Source organism: Diabrotica virgifera, chromosome 6, assembly GCF_917563875.1.
Source record: "Diabrotica virgifera virgifera chromosome 6, PGI_DIABVI_V3a".
NCBI lineage: Eukaryota > Metazoa > Arthropoda > Insecta > Coleoptera > Chrysomelidae > Diabrotica > Diabrotica virgifera.
In genome coordinates this window covers 244,734,513-244,756,114 of record NC_065448.1, presented here as the reverse complement: position 1 = coordinate 244,756,114, position 21,602 = coordinate 244,734,513, and the positions used below count along the sequence as shown (strand labels likewise).

The window sequence follows — 21,602 nt, the reverse complement described above, 5'->3', positions numbered from 1 at the left end:
TTAATTTACTCTCAAAATTAATATCAAATTCTGACTTTACTATAATTTTGTTTAAATTATAGATAATATCAATAATACATGGATATATAAATAATACTAAAATATAAAATATGTACTAACTCGACTATTGACTTACTAATTGTGGTATTTTCTTTCTATTGACTTCCTCTTTCAGTATAGGTATCCACATCCTACTGCATTCCACCGAGGAATTTGCGACACAATTGGTTTCGTTTAGCATAATTAGAGCCGCTTCTTTGATTTTTCTCTTTTTACTATCTGTTTCTTTCAGGACTATACTTGAATCTCTCCACTGAACTCTATGTTCATTAAGAATCTTATATTAAAAATAGAGAATTTGATAGATCTCAAATATGTCAACACGCATGGGATAATGAACATAGAGTTCAGTGGAGAGATTCAAGTATAGTCCTGAAAGAAACAGATAGTAAAAAGAGAAAAATCAAAGAAGCGGCTCTAATTATGCTAAACGAAACCAATTGTGTCGCAAATTCCTCGGTGGAATGCAGTAGGATGTGGATACCCATACTGAAAGAGGAAGTCAATAGAAAGAAAATACCACAATTAGTAAGTCAATAGTCGAGTTAGTACATATTTTATATTTTAGTATTATTTATATATCCATGTATTATTGATATTATCTATAATTTAAACAAAATTATAGTAAAGTCAGAATTTGATATTAATTTTGAGAGTAAATTAAATGTAAGACCAAATACTTACGATGTCGGGATAGTATCACGAGGTTTTTCCTGGTTTTCCCTCGTGATTTACTATGAGATCTCTAACGCGAGAATTTTAATGTCACCGTTGCATGTGGTTGTCTTTTTAAAGAAAGATCACATGCTATGATTTTTTTTGTGACGGATATTCTTGAGTTGGGATTGATTTCATGTAATCGAATGAACTATCTTTCAGTAAAGTCGTCCCAGGAACGCAACTCATAAATATTGGCAATATCATTTTAAAGTCTTCTACTTTAAAATGTATCATATGTATCTGAATTGCCGATATAAATGAGTCAAATTAAATAAATTATTAGAAGAATTTTTTTACTAAGCAACAACATCTTTGTTTATGTTAGTAGTATTTTGTATTTTGACAACGGCACCCGATTTGGGCGTCGAAACGTTAATAAAAATCATTTTTTAATAATATTGTGGCTTATTTCCCATTATAAATAGTTAAAACTTACGAGGGTGATCTACCACAACACAGTATCTAATTATTTTGAATTTTTTTGGTAAAATCTAATGTAAAACGTAGGTGTTCTATTTTAATGAAACGTATAAATCCTGACAGTGCACATTTATTTTTAAAAAACGTTTATGTCGTTGCCTTGGCCTGAAAGACCACCGTCGCACATAGGGGTATTTTGCCAATCTAGGCGGTCATAATTATTTCTTTCGATTTTATTATTCTAAAATGATTTCCTAATTGAATTAAGCTGTAGAGAGTGTTTTACAACATATCTATAAGTAGAATATGAGTCACTAAAACGAGACAGACGCACTGCGCATGCGCCGGTACAGTCCCAGACAATGTCGGTAAGCATTGGATCTGCATTACCGGCCAACACATAACTTAGCATGGTTCAGAACCTTTTAGTCAAGACCGAAACCATATCTGACTTTATGACGTCATATATGACGTTATGACGTTACACTACCTTGTACTTCATTTTTTAATTTTTATTAGCCGCGCAGTCCCGGAATATATTAAAAAATATTAGGTTCTAGGTTCTGAACCATGCTAAGTTACGTGTTGGCCGGTAATGCAGATCCAATGCTTACCGACATTGTCTGAGACTGTGCCGGCGCATGCGCAGTGCGTCTGTCTCGTTTTAGTGACCCATATTCTACTACATATACAGGGTGTTTGGTAAAGAATGGGCCATAGCTTAACCTCAGGTTCCTGAGGTTAAAATAGACCGATTTAAGCTAACTCACCTTAGTACAAAGTTTATAATAACCGAGATACAGGGTGTCAAAGTTAAACTTTTTTTTTATTTATTATTGAATATTTCCTGACAGGAATGAGATAACAACATGAAATTTGGTATATAGGGGTTTTTTGGGTCGAGAAAACTAAATTCCTTACCAAAAATTATGTATTGCCCAGAGGGCGCCACATACGCCTTTCAGCACTAATTTATTACGTTCAATTTTTTTTATCCCTCACTCTGTATAATTTTGACATTAAAATTTTTATTCTCCTATTAGTTTTACTTAAAAAAGGTATACTTTTTTCATCTCCCTAAACTCAACCGTTTTCGAGATAAACGCATTTTAAATCTGCGATACACCATCATTTTTAGCATAATAGCGTTGTAGTTACACCCGAAAAATAACTTAAAACCATAATAATTACGCCAATTCTCAAATTTATGTCATTGCATCGCAAATTCCATTTGAAGGAATTTGCGATACATTTTTGGATAATTTTATGGTTTTAAGTTATCTTAACGTTATCTCACGTAAACGTAATCTAAATTTTTAATTTAAATATGTGTAATTTCTTTCTTTCATGATTTTTTGCCCATAAGTCCAGAAAGTGCGAATATGGGCGGCTGATTTGATAATTATTATGATGTACAAATTCATATCTTCCAATTAAAAAAAATACAACAACCGGATCTCACCCTAAAGTATAACAAAAACCTTTTGATGTGTTAAAGTGTGGTCGAAACTTTAAAATATTTAAACCCCGTTTTCAAACATCCAAAATATTATTAATACATCAACAAATAAAACAATAAGTACATGAAAAGTATGTGTTCTTCCGTGCTTGTTCTAGATCCATAACTGTATTTTTTTAACAACAAACACTTGATATTTTTTTTATTACTTGCACTTGCACTTGCACCAAACAGCTGAGAAAGATACATACACCTGTAGCGACAAGGTCAAATTCCGACTAAAGCTACGGCACTGGTGCAACTTATTACACAACGGAAAAGGTCGCCTTGTGTTCTCTATTTATTTAACTTCACGAGTATCCGATTTTTTTCTACCGCTTTGAGTTTTGAAAAATGGACTTTTGACCGGCTAGATCGTTTAAATACCCCTATGTGCGTCGTCGGGTTATATCTTTTTATTATTTTACTGCATATGCAATCCATAAATTGGATCATAAAACGTAGATTCTAATAAGCAGTCTATAATTTTCATATCTTAATGTTGATAAACAATTGAAATATGATGTATTAAAAAACAAAAACGCTAACTTGATTTCTATTGTTCATGAGTATAAAATTCTTTTTCTTTCTTACCTACTTATTTTTTCATCTGCTTTTAAGTGAGCCTAATGTAAGCGTGTGACACAAAAACTCTCAAAGTTATTAATCTAATTGTTTGTTAAGCTAAAAAGTCAGGTATTTTTCAAACGGTTTTTTTAATAAAAATTTTGATAAAACGTCGAAGTTTTTTTGATACATTTTAAAATTGAAGCCTTAAAGAATCCATTGCAATCTTCTAAATATCTCTAGAAGATTCAATGTTTGGGCAAGTACAGTTGTTTAAACAATAAGAATTGCTCTCTTGGATAAACAAATTGAATAACTTATACACTATTTGGTCGATCTGGTTGATTTAACACACTTTAATAACTCATTAATTGACATAATTTCAAGTAGTTATATTATATGTCGTTATGCAAAAAACAAAGTTATTAAGGGCGTAGGCGCAAAATTTCGCGCGAATGTATTTTAAATGCATTTTTTTTTTCGAATCCTGAAAAAATTTATTTTTGAAAAATTTAAACGCAGAATGAAAGATTGCTTTATTACCGAGGGCCGAAAGTCCCTGAAACCGTCTATAATGTTTATTTTAATAAGTTTCAAGGGTGAAAAAAGAAAATAGAAAATTGAGTGTGATTTTTAATTTCAAATATATCATTCAAAAGAAACTTTTTGGATATTCTAATGGACTTGCGGCCCTCGGTAATATAGTTCAGAGAAATAAAGAAAAAAAATATCATATGTTTCCTGCTACCGATTTTGATGATATACATTGATATATGATATATAAACAAATGAAGATGAAAAAACGGTAAATTTTCGCTTTTTTCGTCTGTTACTAAAAAGATAAGCATTTTAAACAAATTTGAGAGTAGGGCTTCCAATCCCGCAATACCGAGATCTCGGTATTGCGGGATCCCGCGTCATTTTCCAATCCCGCGTGATGCGGGATTACAGGCGCGGAATCCGCGGGATTTGCGGGACTGAAAAGAGCGTACATTACTGCTGTAGCTACGCTCAAAATTATCAAAAAACTGGAAAAAAAATCATTCAAGGTTTTTTTTGGTTTTATGGCATAGACTTGGGTGTCAATTAGCCAGTCACAACTTTTATTTTTTCTATTCATACATAAAAAAGGCAATATCATTCAAGGTTAGCTTCAGAATTAGCTTTGTCTTTGCGCCGTATTTTACAACGACGTAGAAATGTGACTGCACTACTGATTTATCTCCAAAAGCCTCGTAGTTACCAAGCGTCGTGTGCGACGATGAAACTTTTCATCTCCCACCGAAAAGTTTACTTCAAAAAGAAATTAATGATTTTGTAACGGGAATGAACTTCAGCCTTTTGAATTCATCTGAGAGCACTGATGACGAAGAGGATGATCAAGTAAGAAACACGTGAGAAACAACGTAGAGGTTCCATCACCAGGTTCCGATCTTGATCTTACATTGCAACAGGAGTTGGAGTTAACTATATTGTCAGCATGTAATGTATTTACTTTGCCCGTCGCCATCTTGAGCTAATACACTTTAGAGTCTCGAGTCCAATAAATAGAAATGACTCTGTATGAATCTGGGGAGTCAATGGGAAAATATCTTACATTTACATATAAAGCCTTAAAAGGAATACCGTCGATGTATGGAAGCCGAAAGGGCATTTTCTGCTGCTGGCTATATTGTGTCTAAAATACGCAGGAGTTTGGCAGGTGACAGTTTAGATTTAGATGTTGGCTCGTATGAATAAAAATGAGAATGTAGTTTATACTCCAAATTTTGAAGTACATACTCCACGCGATAGTATCTACTCTTATGTACGGTGAGTAAAAACTCATCACATCAACATATTTTTATTCATATGAAATGTAGTAAGTATAAACTTATACTTTATGCTCATAATACTCATGAGAAATTATTAAACTATATTAATTTTCAGTTGAAAATGGGTTTTTTGGTTGATTTTTAAAATTTTGTTGGTGCATTTTTTTTTTTTTTTTGAAGAAGATAGATTTTTGTTTTTTCAGTCTTTGTTACTGTTTTCTTTTTAAGAAAAAACAGTTTTGATCTCATACTAATCCGACGCCCTGAAGGGCACTAAGGATTATGAGAAAGAAGAAGACGAAGATCTCATACTAATAGCAATAGTACTTAAATAAATGTGGAGTTAGTTGATTAATTTATTGTTTTTTTTTGCCTTATATAAAAATATGACTATTTTTAATATGCGGGATCCCGCAAATACCGAGATCCCGCGGGATTGAAAATTCGTAGTCCCGCAAATACCGAGATTGAACTCAGGCTGCGGGATTGGAAGGCCTATTTGAGAGTAAGAAACTCATAAATCGTATAAAAACTTCAATATGGCGTTCGCTGAATATGTCTATCCTTATTGGTTGCTCAGAAAATTGCAAAATAAATCCTAAATTTTAAGTTTTTATAAACATTCATAACTTATGTAAAAATTAACTTGAACCTTCTTATTACGCGGAATGCTGAGACTTCTGGTGTTTAAATCATACCATTTTCAAAGCAATCGGTCAAATAGTTTAAAGGTTATTTAATTTTTTTATCCCAAATTAATTTTTTTTGCAACACTATAATTCAGAAAATGATGGAAGTTACAGTAATACTTTGGATAGTTTATGAAAGAACAAGATTTACAGTATTAATTTAATTAAAAAAATTGAGAAAAAATAATTCTAAATATTGCAAAATTATTTTGCAAGAACATGTGAATTCAAAAAAGGGGTGGGGCTAACTTCGTCCCTAATTGTCCTAGGACAATTGTTTTTCTTTCTAAATGTGTATAAAACTGCAGACGGTTCGGGCGCAGGAATATTCTGTAGTGGTGGAAATTTCAACATTTCTATTCCACTGGGAGAATGTACCTCCGTATTTCAGGCAGAGATTTTTGCAATCTTGCAGTGTGCAAGAGAAAACAACCTGAGGGCATTCGAACTGCAGCGGGTTAACATATGCACAGATAGCCAAGCAGCCATTGGGGCTCTTATAAGCCCTAAGGTGAACTCTAGGCTGGTGTGGGAATGTCGACAAGAACTTGATAGACTGGCACAACATAACAGTGTTATACTGGTATGGGTTCCAGGTCATCGGGGCATATACGGCAATGAAAGAGCTGATGCACTTGCCAAGAGAGCATCAGCTACAAAATACCTGGGTCCAGAGCCGGCCGTGGGAGTGCCAAAAAGCACCGTCCGTGAACGAAAAAAAGCCTGGATTCGAAGCCAACACAACTCACACTGGGAGAGTGTACCCGGTCACACACATGGCAAGATGTATATCGGACGGACATGTGCTAGTAGAGCTGAGTTACTGCTGAAAACAAGCAGGAATCAGCTCAGAGTCATAACAGGTTTCCTCACTGGACATGCGCCAGTTAAGGGTCACCTGCATACAATGGGGCTGTTTCATGGAGACTTGAGCTGCAGACTCTGTAACAGAGAACCTGAAACAGTCAACCATATTTTGCATGACTGTGAGGCATTGGATCGGAGGCGGCAAACACTTTTCGGAGACATCGAAATGACTCCAAATTTATATGGCACCCACCCACTAGACCTGTACAAGCTGGTACAGGGTTCCAGAATTCTGGAATGGGTTTCATAAACGAATGGAAGATGTACAATAAGCCAAGTGGCTGCAGTACAACCGGTTCACAACAGACGGCTTCCAGGAGAAAAAAAAAAGCAAAACATTGACATGTTTTTGCAAAATAATTTTACACTGTTTAAAATTACTTTGTCATTTTTTTTTAATTAAGTTAATAGTATAAATGTTCTTCTTTCATAAATTGTCCGAAGTATTACTGTAACTTCATAATTTTCTTAATATACACCTTTAAATATGCCTTTTATACAGGATTTATTGTTTTTTTTTCATAATTTTCTGACTTATAGTGTTGCAAAAAAAATGAATTTGGGATAAACAAATTAAATAACTTTTAAACTATTTGACCTTCAAACGCTGGTCCTTCGCTATCAAACGCTATCAAACGCTGATCCTTCTGTTCCAACCACGTTAATTGAACAAGAACTACGTAAAATAGGTATAAACACCGTCTCTAAAACGACTTTTCTTAGGGTAGGAATGCCTGAAAGCGAATATAGCCATGTCTTGAGTTTTAGAAGGCAAACATTTATGACACCTTTAGAAAATATGTCCATTCCCGATTCTTTCATGATCTCTCATGATAATACCACTTACAGACTATACCTTTCTATAGAAGGCTTCAACTGTTCAAAATGCAAGACTATTGGTCACCAGGAAACAGAATGTCTTGACAACGCTAATACAATCACTTCTAATGCTACCACTTCTAATACAACCAATCTTGACTCAACCAATTCTAATCCACCCACTTCTAATACAACAAATCCTGACCCAACCAATTCTAATCCAACCTCTTCTAAAGCTCTTCCAGAAACCTCCCAAAACACACAATATATAACAAATCTACCTTATAACCAAACAGAACAAAAACTTTCTGACAAAACCTTAATATCTACCTCTAACGATCACCCAGCATCTTCCCAAAACATATTAGTTCAGATCCCAGACGTACAGGTCTCTAATAACCAATTAGAATCTACCATAGAAACTGACGACATGTCAAGACCTACAAATAATACAAATGAAACAAACACTTTAAAAATCCCAACATCATCAACTTCCAACAAGATCAGCAATCTTACTCCATTAGAAATAACACAACCTAAAATTATTCCAAACGTCACAAAACATCTAAAAAGTCTCATCTCATCGTCTCCTGAAATCAACGAAAATACCACACAGACCGATTCTCATATCTTCACTTCTCCAGTAACAAGGAAATCAAAGAAAAAAACAAAAACGTCTAAAAGAAATTCTCGAGATGAACTTTTACTTTCCCTAGAGACAATTAAAGACAAAATCGCAAACAGATCACCACCATTTGTCCTTAACTTCGACGAAATATGTGACTTTCTCGAAAACACATTAAACGCAAAACATCCCGAAATAACCTCAAAAAACTATTCGAACGAAACAACCGAATTAATTCAGATCCTTAATTTTGTTCATGCCTATACCCACAATTCAAAATTAAAAAATAATATAACTCGATTAAGAAAGAAACTAAGCCCCAATAATTTCTCTTCCACAGAAGAGACCGATGAAATACATTCTCAGTCAGAACTCGAAAATGTCTAACCCCTATATATTACAGTGGAATATCAATGGGTTCTATACCCATTTATAACAATTAAAACTTCTAATAAATGAAACATGCCCTAAGATCTTATGTCTTCAAGAATCTCTCCAATATTAATCTTCAAAACTACCAATGTTTTCCAAAAAACTGAATAGCACAACAGGCAAGTGGCGGAGTAGCCATCTTTGTAAGAACAGACCTAGAAGCTAAGCCAAAGAAGATCCCATAGAATCACAGACGATGACCTCAAGACAATCCTCACCAAAAAAGTTTCATCAGTGTTAACATATTTAAAAGACATCAAATTGTATAACTGTATTTAATGTAATACTTTGTATTGTTATATCCACTAATAACCCTGCGCGGTTGATGTGGTTTTGTGTTTAAATAAAAAAAAAAAAAAAAAAAAAATTTTAAACTATTTGACCAATTGCTTTGAAATTTAAAATATAATTTAAGCACAAGAAGTCTCAGCCTTCAGTGTGATAAGAAGGTTCTAACTTAATTTTTACATAAGTTTTGAATATTTATAAAATTTCAAAATTTATGACATATTTTGCAATTCTCTAAGCAACAAATAAGGATAGACATATTCAGGGAACGGCATATTGAAGTTTTTTATATGATTTATGAGTTTCTTATTCTCAAATTTGTTTAGAATGCTTCACTTTTTAGTAATAGACTAAAAAAGCGAAAATTTACCGTTTTTTGATCTTCATTTGTTTATAACTATGTATATCATCAAAATCGGCTGCAAGAAACATATCGTCGGCATACTGCAAAAACTGACCAAGTCAAAAATTACTGTTTTCGAGAAATTAAGTTTAACTTTAAAGTTCTTTATAAAATCGGATATTACCTTTCTATGACTGAAATTTTGATATCCTGTGTATTAGATACTTTAGTTTTTAACCACCATATTTAAACATCGTGGACTTTGAACAAAAAAAAATTGTACTTGGTCACTTTTTGTTGTCGAAAAAAATTAAAAAATTTGACTTGGTCAATATAATCGACACCTTATTAGGAAATTATCTTTTCCGCAAATCGCCAGGAAATTTTGACATTCCTGTCAAAATTTCTTGAAGAAAAAGTCAGGACTTCCTTACTGTAAGGAAATGTCATTTCCTTACTGTAAGGAAATGATATTTCCGTACAGTTGTTAGTGTTCTATTTATAAGCGTCAAGTTTGACAATTCAACCTCAATACGTTTCCATAGTAACCCAAGTAATTTTATTAGGAATTTCAAAGCACCATTTATTTGGGAATAAAATTATCGCGTTTTTTTTAAATCAATCAATATCTGTCGAATTTTAAACGATTTGCGGAAAAATAGTATGTTTACCTCGTAGGAAAAGCCACATTCCTGGACTCTGTGTTGCTAAGTCTCGGCTTGCGCCTCGACTTAGCAACCTTCACAGTCGTCCAGGAATGTTAAGCTTTTCCTACCCGGTAAACAATGTACTATTATTAACTAAGGTCTGTACATAAAAAAAATTAAAAGTTTCTGAGTCGTCGCTTTAAGAAGAAGCTGGTTCCGGTATGAAAACTTTTTTTTGACTACTGGAATCGATTTATACCACTCATGGAACTCTTGCGGAATAATTTTGTTTCTACGCAAGGAGGCTGTTTTTATTCTGCTCTGGTATAGACAGAAGTCTTTTGTATAACATTGGAACGTTCTTAGGAATAACAGCTGGTCTGACTTTGCCACATACTCTAAGAGTAACGCATAACTTTTAATTTTATCACGATATTTTGTTTCCATTTTCATCTTAGTCTCTGTGTTTTAAGAACACCTGTGCTTAAGATCGAAAAAGTCTAAAAACCGTAATTCTTCATATCTGTAGGCACCGCTTTTTTTGTTGCGTCTTGTAGAACGGGCTAGCTTGAAAATATTCGACAGATCCTTCATTGTAAAAATGGCAACATTCTTATTGGCAGACTCAATTTCACTGTGCCTGTGCATTGAGTTTATCTCCATGTACGAATGTCGTTTCTCCATAAAATTAGGCTGCAAAATCTTAACGTGGGTGTTACAACAAGATACAAATTAATGCGGCAATGAACGAATATAAAAATCTCTGATAAGTCAGAATATAAACTGATCTTTGTGATGCCTTTTCGTCATGTAATTGCAGAGATTTTATCCATTTAATCAATGCTGTTCCAATTTCAGAGCTTCCATGTTGACCATTAATCTCTGTCCAAGTATAACAGTGCACATTATTTGGAGGTGCCGCTTCATAGATTGTATCGTTGTTAACACACAATTTAAAAGAATAGTATATTTGTGACACATCTGAGAGTGGTATTTGCAATATACTTTAAAATATTACTGTTAAAGTATAAAATATCTTACTGTTTTTAAATTCTAAACAGTTCTGAACCATCAACTAACGATACAAAATAAACGGACAAGTGCAATCTGCTGACAGCCAAAAGTGACTAAGTTGACTTAGTCAGTTTTGTAAGTAACAAAAAATTGTCTTATGCACATGGTCATTATAGACGAGTTTTGTTTGACAGTTGTATAACGTTTAAATGCCTTGGTCAATTTTTCTGGTAGAACTAACAACTTTTCATAGTGACTTAATCAAGTTAACTCAAAACTGACAAAATTTGACTTGGTCATTTTTTGCAGTATACCGACGATATAGGTTATTAATATAGATGTCCATACTACTCAAAAAATTTGGTTTCGGCCTGGAGGGGGATGTTTCACGAGAAAAATCTTATTTCTCTGGACTAATAATGTACAGACTGTTTAGTGTTGCATTACATATACTCCACTAAACAAAGCGCTAAAATCGGCAATATTGCTTATAAGAATGAGTTGCATTGTCACTGTAGAATGATGAAAGACGGAATGAATCTCCGCGTGAATTAGGTGTGGGAAGCAGTGTTGCCATATCTAATTTAAAACTAAACAATCTGTATAAACCATAAAGAACTTCCAAAAACTACGATTCCATGATGTGCTTAAAAGTTATTTCTAATCGATAAATAGGAACATAATATCTTGAAGTTTTTAAATAGTCCGGAAAGCCACTGCGGATCCGCTAGGAAAAATATTCTAATGCGGATTTTTTGCACAATCCTACTCAAAAAGGACTCCTTTTAACAAATTTGCATGTTGCCAGGACCAAAAGGTGGTCAAAAATTTTTTAAACGTTTTTTTTTTGTTTTTTTCCTAAAATTATTTTTTTTGCATGGAAAAAAGTTTTTTTTAGGTTTTTTGGATCATTCCAAACAGAAAAGGTCTTTAGTGACTTTTCTCTAAAGTTGATAGTTTTTGACATATAAGCGATTAAAAATTGAAAAATTGCGAAATCGGCCATTTTTAACCCTCAAAAACTATATGAAAAACTGACAATTTGAATGTTGCCAAGGTAGGTAGACATTCTTTAAACATCGATTGATGAAACCCCGAAGAGTTTTTGCAATACAATATTCCAAACTCCTTTGTTTTTTAATTGCTAATCAAGCGTGCGCGACACTATTTTCCACCGACAGTATGGTGCAAATGAAAGGAATAAATTCGTTATTTCCTAAACCGGCGACTTTAAGGAAAAATCCCGAAACAGGTCGATTTTTATTTTTAAGTTATGATATTGTGGCATATATGGTATACTAGTGACGTCATCCATCTGGACGTGATGACGTAATCAATGATTTTTTTAAATGAGAATAGGGGTCACGTGCTAGCTCATTTGAAAGGTTCTTTAATTCTATATTCAGTAATCTAAACATTTACATAATTATTTATACAGGGTGTCCAAAAAATTTTTATTAAATTAAATTATTTGACAAAAAAAGAAGTAGAAGGACACGCTGTATAAATAATTGTGTAAATGTTTACATTACTGAATAGAGAATTGAAGAACCTTTCAAATGAGCTACCACTCGACCCCTATTCTCATTTAAAAAAATCATCGATTACGTCATCACGCCCAGACGGATGACGTCACTAGTATACCATATATGCCACAATATCATAACTTAAAAATAAAAATCGACCTGTTTCGGGATTTCTCCTTAAAGTTGCCGCTTTACGAAATAACGAATTTATTCCTTTCATTTGCACCATACTGTCGGTGGAAAATAGTGTCGCGCACGCTTGATAAGCAATTAAAAAACAAAGGAGTTTGGAATATTGTATTGCAAAAAACTCTTCGGGGTTTCATCAATTGATGTTTAAAGAATGTCTACCTACCTTGGCAACATTCAAATTTTCAGTTTTTCATATAGTTTTTGAGGGTTAAAAATGGCCGATTTCGCAATTTTTCAATTTTTAATCGCGTATATGTCAAAAACTATCAACTTTAGAGAAAAGTCACTAAAGACCTTTTCTGTTTGGAATGATCCAAAAAACCTAAAAAAACTTTTTTCCATGCAAAAAAATAATTTTAGGAAAAAAACAAAAAAAAACGTTAAAAAATTTTTGACCACCTTTTGGTCCTGGCAACATGCAAATTTGTTAAAAGGAGTCCTTTTTGAGTAAGATTGTGCAAAAAATCCGAATTAGAATATTTTTCCTAGCGGATGCGCAGTGGCTTTCTGGACTAAAACATATTCCTGAAAATGAGGTTGATAGACTTTACTATCAAAAAATATTCATATTTCCTTAAGGCTATGGGTACATAATTCGCAAATATTGTACGTGTATCCCTACTTTTTCTGTCTTTATACGGCAAATTACGTGTAGTAAAATTCACACTGGTATGGATATGTAAACATTACTAGAATGTCATTCTACTTGAAAATGTCATCATTAATTTAAAGAGATGGGTTTTGAATGGTCTTGGATAACTGTTATTTTTATAATTGGAAATTATTAATTCAGTTAATAAATGTGATAATTTTTTCACTATGTATTCAGTGATTGTAATAATTTATTTGTACAATAAAGACTAATACTCAATCGAGAAAATAGGAAAAGTGTTAAACTGATTTTTTAATAATATATTGTTATGGAACGCTTACAATTTTGAACATCTTTAACAACAAAATACTTGGATCACAGAATATATTATCCTGATGTATTCTCTGCTTGGATCTTCCACAAATAATACACAATAAATAACTTTTTATTAAGAGGAAACAGTAGCGATCAACAGGTAGCAACAAACGCGTTCCAAGATTGCGGCTCTAATTTTGAATATTTTGTCGAGATATTTGGCACACATATTCGTAATATAATAAAGAATGGCGGTACAGAGCCCAATTTCAGAAATATGTTGGTATGTGGAAATTACTCTACAACTAAATAAAATATTGAAAAAAGGAGCCTGTACCGCCATTAAGAAAGACAAAAAAATACACTTTCTTCAAATAAACTTTTTTATCCCATGCCTAGATTTTGTGTAATCTTGGAACTACTAAAAATCGATTTTTTTATAACAAGAAATCGAAAGTCACTGACTTGGCAAATTATTGTTTTTGATAGTATAAACGTCACTGTCAGTGTGGCGAATTACCGATGCACTGTTGCCTCACTTTTGAAAGTTCGCAGAACTTTCGCAATATTGGACCCCGTTTGTTGCCACCTGTTGATCGCTACTGTATCACCTTAAGTTCACGTCTTAAATCAATTATTTATCAAATACACTATATTTCAATAATATTTAATCAATAACTCAACATATTCCCGATGCAATGTCAAATATTTAAAATTGTCACTGATTGTCAGTGTCTGACTGACAATATTTGCTGACAATATTATATTCGGCTGAGTGCGTTGTAAGACAAAGATAGATTTGGAAAATATTACCACGGCATTGTGTTTATTTTTTTCGAATCCTGAAAAAACCAATAAATATTTTTGAAAAATTTAAACGCAGAATGAAAGACTAAATTATTACCGAGGGCCGAAAGTCCCTTAGAATAAATAAAAAGTTTATTTTGAACGATATATTTGAAATTAAAAATCACACTAAATTTTCTCTTAGTTTTTCACCCTTGTAACTTATTAAATTAAACATTATAGAAGTTCTCAGGGACTTTCGGCCCTCGCTAATAACGTGATCTTTCATTCTGCGTTTAAATTTTTCGAAAATACTTATTAGTTTTCTCAGGATTCGAAAAAAATGAATCCCCATTTGAATAGCATTGCAGCCGAAAATACGTACCGATCCTCTTAATATGGCACTAATAAAAATCTTCTTTTGTTTTAGGAGGAAATAATAAAATAATTCTTTCGAATAAGTCAACCAATGCGACATTTAAACATTGTGAATTGTTGGTGGAACTGGATTGTGCATATCCTGAGGTATTTATATATCTAATCGTTTGATTAACCATTCAAAAATTCGTAGGCTAACATAGAAAAAAAAAATTATTTAAATTTTATTTATTTTTTTTAATTTGATACCTACACCCGAGAGGGTAGAAGGTCTAAAGATTATATTATATATCTTTATTTTTTTAATTTATTAATTTTATTTATTTAAATTTTATGTTAAATTTTATTTAAAAATTAGTTAAATATAATCCTTTTAGGCACCGGAACTTAGAAAAACTGGTGATTGCAAGTACAAAATTATGTTGAACGTGCCTGCAAAGCATACCACTTGTGGCGTAATGATTCACAATAAGTTTCTAGATTTAACACCATTGAAAAAGAAATACACTGTATATTCCGTAGCCAACAATGTCAATACAACATTTAGTATTAGTTTGTGCAGTGAAAATGAAGATTGTAAAGATCATGCTACTAGTACTTGCAATGTTACTAATAAGTCGAAACCTATTTTAATTTCGAAAAGAGATAGTGAAGTGATTAAGTATAATGATTTAACAAGGGAAATCGAATTAATTGGAAAATATAAGAGTAGTAAGTACTTAAGTATTAATCATTTCGTAGTACTAAATATTTATTAAGGGGCTATCTTAGTGTAAAAGTGCGAAATTCATATTGGGAATTTCTAAAATAAAAAGTACTGTAGCAATTTTTTTTTGAAAATTTGCATGAGCATTTATTATAAAAAGAAGTACATACATGTAAAACAATTTTCATAAAAAAATATTGAAAATTAAACGATTTATGCGCCATCTACTGGCACCGTTAAAATAAAAACATAGGTCCACTGCTGCAGTTATAGGACTAATAGAGATCCTGAAACATCAAATTTCAAAGTTATTATTGAAATACAAGTTATTTCCTATATACCATCAACTAGGATTTTTAAAAAATATTAAAATTTAGAAAAATGACGAAGTGTTGAAATTTTTTTTAAAATTAGCTAAAACATTTTCAGATTCAAAAACCGCCAAATTGACATTTTTTATCCGATCAGAAAACCCCTAGTTGATGGTATAGAGTCTATAGAGTATAGAAAATAACATATTTCAATAATAACTTTGAAATTTTATGTTTCAGGATCTTCATTACTCCCATTCACTGCAGCAGTGGAGGTGGAGCCATGTTTTTATTTTCACGGTGGCAGTAGATGGCGCATAAATCGTTTAATTTTTAATAATTGTTTATGAAAATTGTTTTTCATGTACTTCTTTTTATTTCAGAAATTTCCAAAAAAAATATATGAGTTTTGTACTTTTACATACTCTCACTAGGATAACCCCTTAAACCAGTGTCATTTGGAATTGTTTCTGTTGTATTTTTTAAATTTCATTCGTAATGCAGTTTCCACATTAAGTGGAAAACGGGTGAAAAGGATCAGAAAGCTGATCCTTGTTTGTTGCAAGAAGATAACTTATGGTGATTCTCAGAGGCTTTTTTCAGTGCGTCACAAGTGACATAAAAAAGGCACATCTGTAATTATACACATTTATAACATTTATTCTAGTTGTTGATAGACGACGCTATAATCGGAAAAAATATTTATTATAATATGATTGCAATTTGGTAAAAAATAAAAATTAATCTTGTTTATTGCATTTATAAAAAGGTATGGTCTTTGATTTGTATAGTGGTATAAATTGTAGATTATAGTCGTATAGATAATACGTAAACAATTTTTTTATTATAGCGCCATCTATCAACAAACTAGAATAAATGTTATAAATGAGTATAATAACCGACGTACCTTTTTTCTGTCACTTCCAACTTAATGCGTTAGAAAGAAATCGAAAAACTGACGCACTGAAAAAAGCCTCTGAGAAGCACCAGACCAACGACTTAGACCTTAACTCATCATCAGCGACCCGATAAGGAGGCGGCCAAAAAGAAGACAACTGTCAGAGAAGACAGTTATTCAGAAAGTATCTTCCAGGAAGCTCTTGAGGAATGCGAAAGCGGCATCAAAGTAAATGGTACCTGGGTCAATAATATACGATATGCGGATGACTCGGTCTTAATAGCAGACATTAGAGAAGACCTCCAAAACCTTCTTAATAAAATTGGAGAACACAGCGAGAACATGGGACTTAGCATCAACATAAAAAAGACGAAGTTCCTTATAATCAGCCGTCAATTATGTCAACATCAAAATGCAAGACTAGCATATATTTTTTTTCTTTCATGGCATAGACTTGGGTGTCAATTAGCCAGTCACAACTGTTTTCTATTCATACATAAAGAAGGCAATGAGGTCCTTAGAGTTCCATAGCAAAGTCTTCCACAGCTCTCTACTCAGTTCAAAAGCTGCAGCTGGCCGCTATGGACTGTCCAAGTTGCTCACCACATTTTTCCATTATACATCTTCTTCTTTTTTCATATGAACATAATATATCAAAATATCAGTATTAAAAGTTTAGAGGTTAATTTTAGTTTCACAGATAAACATTAAACAATCATATATATTTTTGCTATTCAGAGACAATAGATGGGATACATTGAAAGGTGGAAAAACATTACATTTTATTAAATCTTCGATTAAATGATAGGTGTATGGAATGTATTTTGTGCACTCAAAGAAAGTGTGATTCAAATCACCCACCTTCTGACATTCAGTACAAAGATTTGAATCAAAAACTTTAATTCTTGATAGATGTAGAGGGAAACAAGCATGTCCAAACTTCATTCTAATTAATGTTGTTATATATCTTCGAGGTACTACATAATTTTTAAACCAATATATATTTGGAACAAAAAGTTGAATCAGTGAATACTGAGATTTGGATTGTTTACAAAGATCTCGCCATGATTGACTCCACTGATTTTTAACTCGATGCTTAATAGTGTTAACTAAATCAGATATGCAAAACTTACGATTATTTGAAGTACCATACTCAATAGCTTTTTTAGCCAAACTATCAACATATTCATTATGCGTTAGTCCTATATGAGCCTTAACCCATAAAAAGTTCACTCTTCTTTTATTTTTATGAATTTCAAAAAGGATTTTCTTAATTAGTAGGATATAAATATTTGAATTGTTATTGGGAAAATCTATAGTTTGAATAGCAAGAAGAACAGAGAGTGAATCGGAAATAATTGTTGTAGATATATCTTCTGATTCTTTAAAATATTGCAGGGCTTCATAAATTGCTATGGCTTCAGCACTGAAGATAGAAAAATCATGGCCTAACTTAAACATTTTTTCTGTTTTAGTAGCAGGTATGTAAAAGGCACATCCAGTGCCAACTAACGTCTTAGATGCATCTGTATATATATATATATATTTACAGAGTCTGACCAATTCTCTAAGAATGTTCTTAAAATGTTAGAGCTAATATTACTGTTTTCATGGTAACTTGGTTTTACTAATTTAACTGTATGTAAAAAAGAATGAAAATCTTAAAGTCCAAAGCTATCAATCACGTTATAATCACAGTCAAAATTTGACAGATCTCGAAAAGCCTCGCAAAGCGGAGGCGAGTTCTTTAGCTACCAGTATTTATTAGTTAAATCCGCTACATTTAGCTTGTTAATATTTTGGTAAAGACCGATATTTAGGTAACGAATTTTCATTAAAAATTTCTGGCTGAGATATTTCCTTCTATAATTGAGTGGAATTTCTAAAGCTTCTACATGTAAAGCTTTATTTGGAGTTGATTTCATAGCTCCTAAACAGATACTAGCATATAACAATCGAGATGTAGAGCGCGTAAGAAAAGTTAAGTACCTGGGAACCTGACTATGTGAAGACTAGATGTCGGATATGGAAATTAAATGCCGGATAGAAAGAGCCAGAAGTGAATTAATTAAATTCAGAAACGTCTTTAGGAACTCTGACTTTGACCTGAACCTAAGACTAAGACTCACGAAATGCTATATATGGTCGGTGCTCCTATGTGGCATGGAAGGATGGACTTAAAAATAAACACAATGAATAAGCTAGAGACATTTGAGATGTGGATTTATCGACTAATCTCAAGTTCCCTGGACCGCACGAATAACAAATGAACAAATCCTGAGAAGAATTGGTACAGAACGACAACTGCTATGCACAATTAAACAGAGAAAACGGCATATACCTGGGGCACCTAATTAGAAACGAAAGATACCCGTTTCTGCAAACCTTAATTGAAGGAAAGATCGAAGGAAGAAGGGCAGTGGGCAGGAAGAAAATGTCATGGCTCCATAATGTCAAACAATGGACGGGGCTAAGAAACATAGGGGACCTAATAAATACTGCAAGCGATAGAGAAAAATGGTCAAACGTGATCGCGAACATCCATTGGTGGATTGCATAAGAAGAAGAAGTCAGAGAAGATCACGTTCTCACTCTCACTATTTCTGCATTACGAAACCGGACGCAAACTGCTAGAATGCTCCAAAGCCATATTCAGCAAGCCCAAGGATCAGTAATCGGCGTTTCTTCTACCACTCGACGAATGCTAAGAGAACAGGGTTTGACGGCTTGTAATCCAGTAACGGAGCCCTTACTTACTGCTATTCACAAAAGACGCAGACTTGAATTTGCCCGTGAACACGTCAGTTGGACAATAGATGATGAGAATGGGATGAGTGTATAATATCAATTTATGGTAAAGGTGGTATACCAAGTTGCTTTTGGTGGTAGCTCAATAGTGTTTTGGGCAGAGAATTTTTTGAGGCACACACGGATCTCGTCTTGATTGAGAGGGGCGCATTAGTAGCACACAGATACATAATGGAGATCGTACACTATCATGTGATGCCATATGCGGGGTTTATTGGCAATGGTGTTCTGATAATGCGAGACCACATACGGCAAGGATTGTAACACAATATTTTGAAGATAATGGTATTCCAAAAGTGGACTGGCCTTCTCAAAGTACAGACCTTAATACTATTGAGCAAAATAATTGGATAAAGTGAATAAGTCTTTGTTTACGTTTTTTACAGGAAAGGCTGAAAAGAAACTACAAATAGTTTTTAAATGCAATTGGTTTAAGAATGATTCAGAGCCTCATTATAAAGTTGCTCCGATACTAGGTAAAAATTATAAGTTTGAAATGGAATCGTGGCACGCATGTGTGAAATTACCGCCAACTTGTGAGGTAAGATAATTTTACTGAAGTTAATGTTAATTGAATCCAGTTATTATTCCACTTACTGTAGTACCATCTTTAATTCGTCCAAGGCTTCTGTAAATATGTTTATGTCAAGAACGTAGGCGCAAAATTTCGGACCAATGTTTTATAAATGTAACACATTTTTCTCATTTTTTTCGAGTCCTGAGAAAACTAATAAATATTCTTGAAAATTTTAAACGCAGAATGAGAGATTACATTATTACCGAAGGCCGAAAGTTCCTTATAGGGGAGTGCATATAAATTTTCACTTCGGAAAAAATCAAACAAGATAGAACTTTTTGTAATTTCATTAAGAAATGTTTAATAAACAACATATCAAAAAGTTCTACTCGAGAAGTGGGTGCTTCATTTTTTATTAAACAAATGAACTGCGAAATTAGGTGTTTTTTAAATAACTCCAAAAATATAAATTTTAGAAATAACTGACTTAACCATTGAAAAATTCAGAAAATTTTACAAAAAAAACCCTGTATAAAGATTTTTCTAAAATTGAATCTGTATCTTCTATAATTTTTTACTTATAGAAGTCACTCTAAGGTCACCCTTCTTACAAACATTGGCGCACTGTAAACTAGCGTGCGTACGGAGAAGTGCAGGGTTGAGTTATTTTAACGTAATTCTTTAACTAATCGATCAAATGAAATTTTACAAATTGGACATTATTGGACAAGAATAATTAAGCTATCTTATGGTTATAATAAAAAGAAATAAAATATATGGGTATAAATGTGGTCTTGGCGGAAAGTGAGACTTACATGAATTTTGTTTAAAACTGATTTAAAAACGTGTAACTAATACAATTTTTCTTATAAAACTCTCAATTTTGCAAAACTTACCTTTCAAACATATTCCTAGACGATGTTTCATTAAAAAAAAATCTCAAAAATGTATTTCAAATGATACGACGTCTCAAAAAATGTAATTTTTGAAAACTTCGTAGTTTTACGGAATTATACCCACTTTAAGATGGTATTACTCAAGTTTTAACCGATTTATTACAGTTTTATAGGTACTTTTTTAAAGCTTAGGATGTAATATTTAAAATTCACTAAATTATTTTACTTTAGGTATGAAATAAACTATTTATTTTTGAGAAAATGAAGAAAGATAACAAAAATGTACCTAATACAAAATACGAAAATTACCAGCTAAAAAAATGTTTATATAAAGTGATCAAAACTTTTTCTGTAAAACTTACCTAAAATACATTTAATATAAGCTTCAACAATAATAAATGTCCAACAAAAAAAATTTTTTTTAGCTCTTAGATATACAGGATGTCGCGTAACTTGGAACCTGGTAATAATTTTTTATTATCAGTTTTACGAAAAAAAGTTATTCTTTATAAAATACACTGCATGGTTTATAATCTAGATGCAATCATCAGATAACAAATTTTATTAATTTTATATGAGGTATGTCAAAAAATATGAATTTCATTTAAGAGTAAAGTACCTTTATATTTCACAATATCGAAAATTGTTATTAAGAACAGTTGTTTGGAATTAAAAAATATGTTTCAGTGTCCAATTACATCCTTGTAATTAAAATATTGTGAATAATAAAGGCACTTAACTCTTAAGAAAAATTCATATTTTTTACATACCTCGTATCAAATTGAAAAAGTTTGATATATTATGATGGTTGTATCTTAGATTGTAGACCAGTTAGAGCATTTGATGAAGAATATCTTTTTTTTTTCGTAAAATT

General features: G+C 32.4%; 1 protein-coding gene across 1 annotated transcript in view; it reads left to right on the top strand.

Annotated features, from left to right (window-relative positions):
• The window catches only part of LOC126887472 (cation-independent mannose-6-phosphate receptor-like), a 114,799-nt gene that overhangs the window by 20,945 nt on the left and 72,252 nt on the right, over positions 1–21,602 (top strand). Inside the window, exons 3-5 of the mRNA XM_050655022.1 lie at positions 14,645–14,739; positions 14,970–15,303; positions 19,702–19,856. Coding sequence (XP_050510979.1) covers positions 14,645–14,739; positions 14,970–15,303; positions 19,702–19,856 — 584 coding nt within the window. The remainder of the gene's footprint in view (positions 1–14,644; positions 14,740–14,969; positions 15,304–19,701; positions 19,857–21,602) is intronic.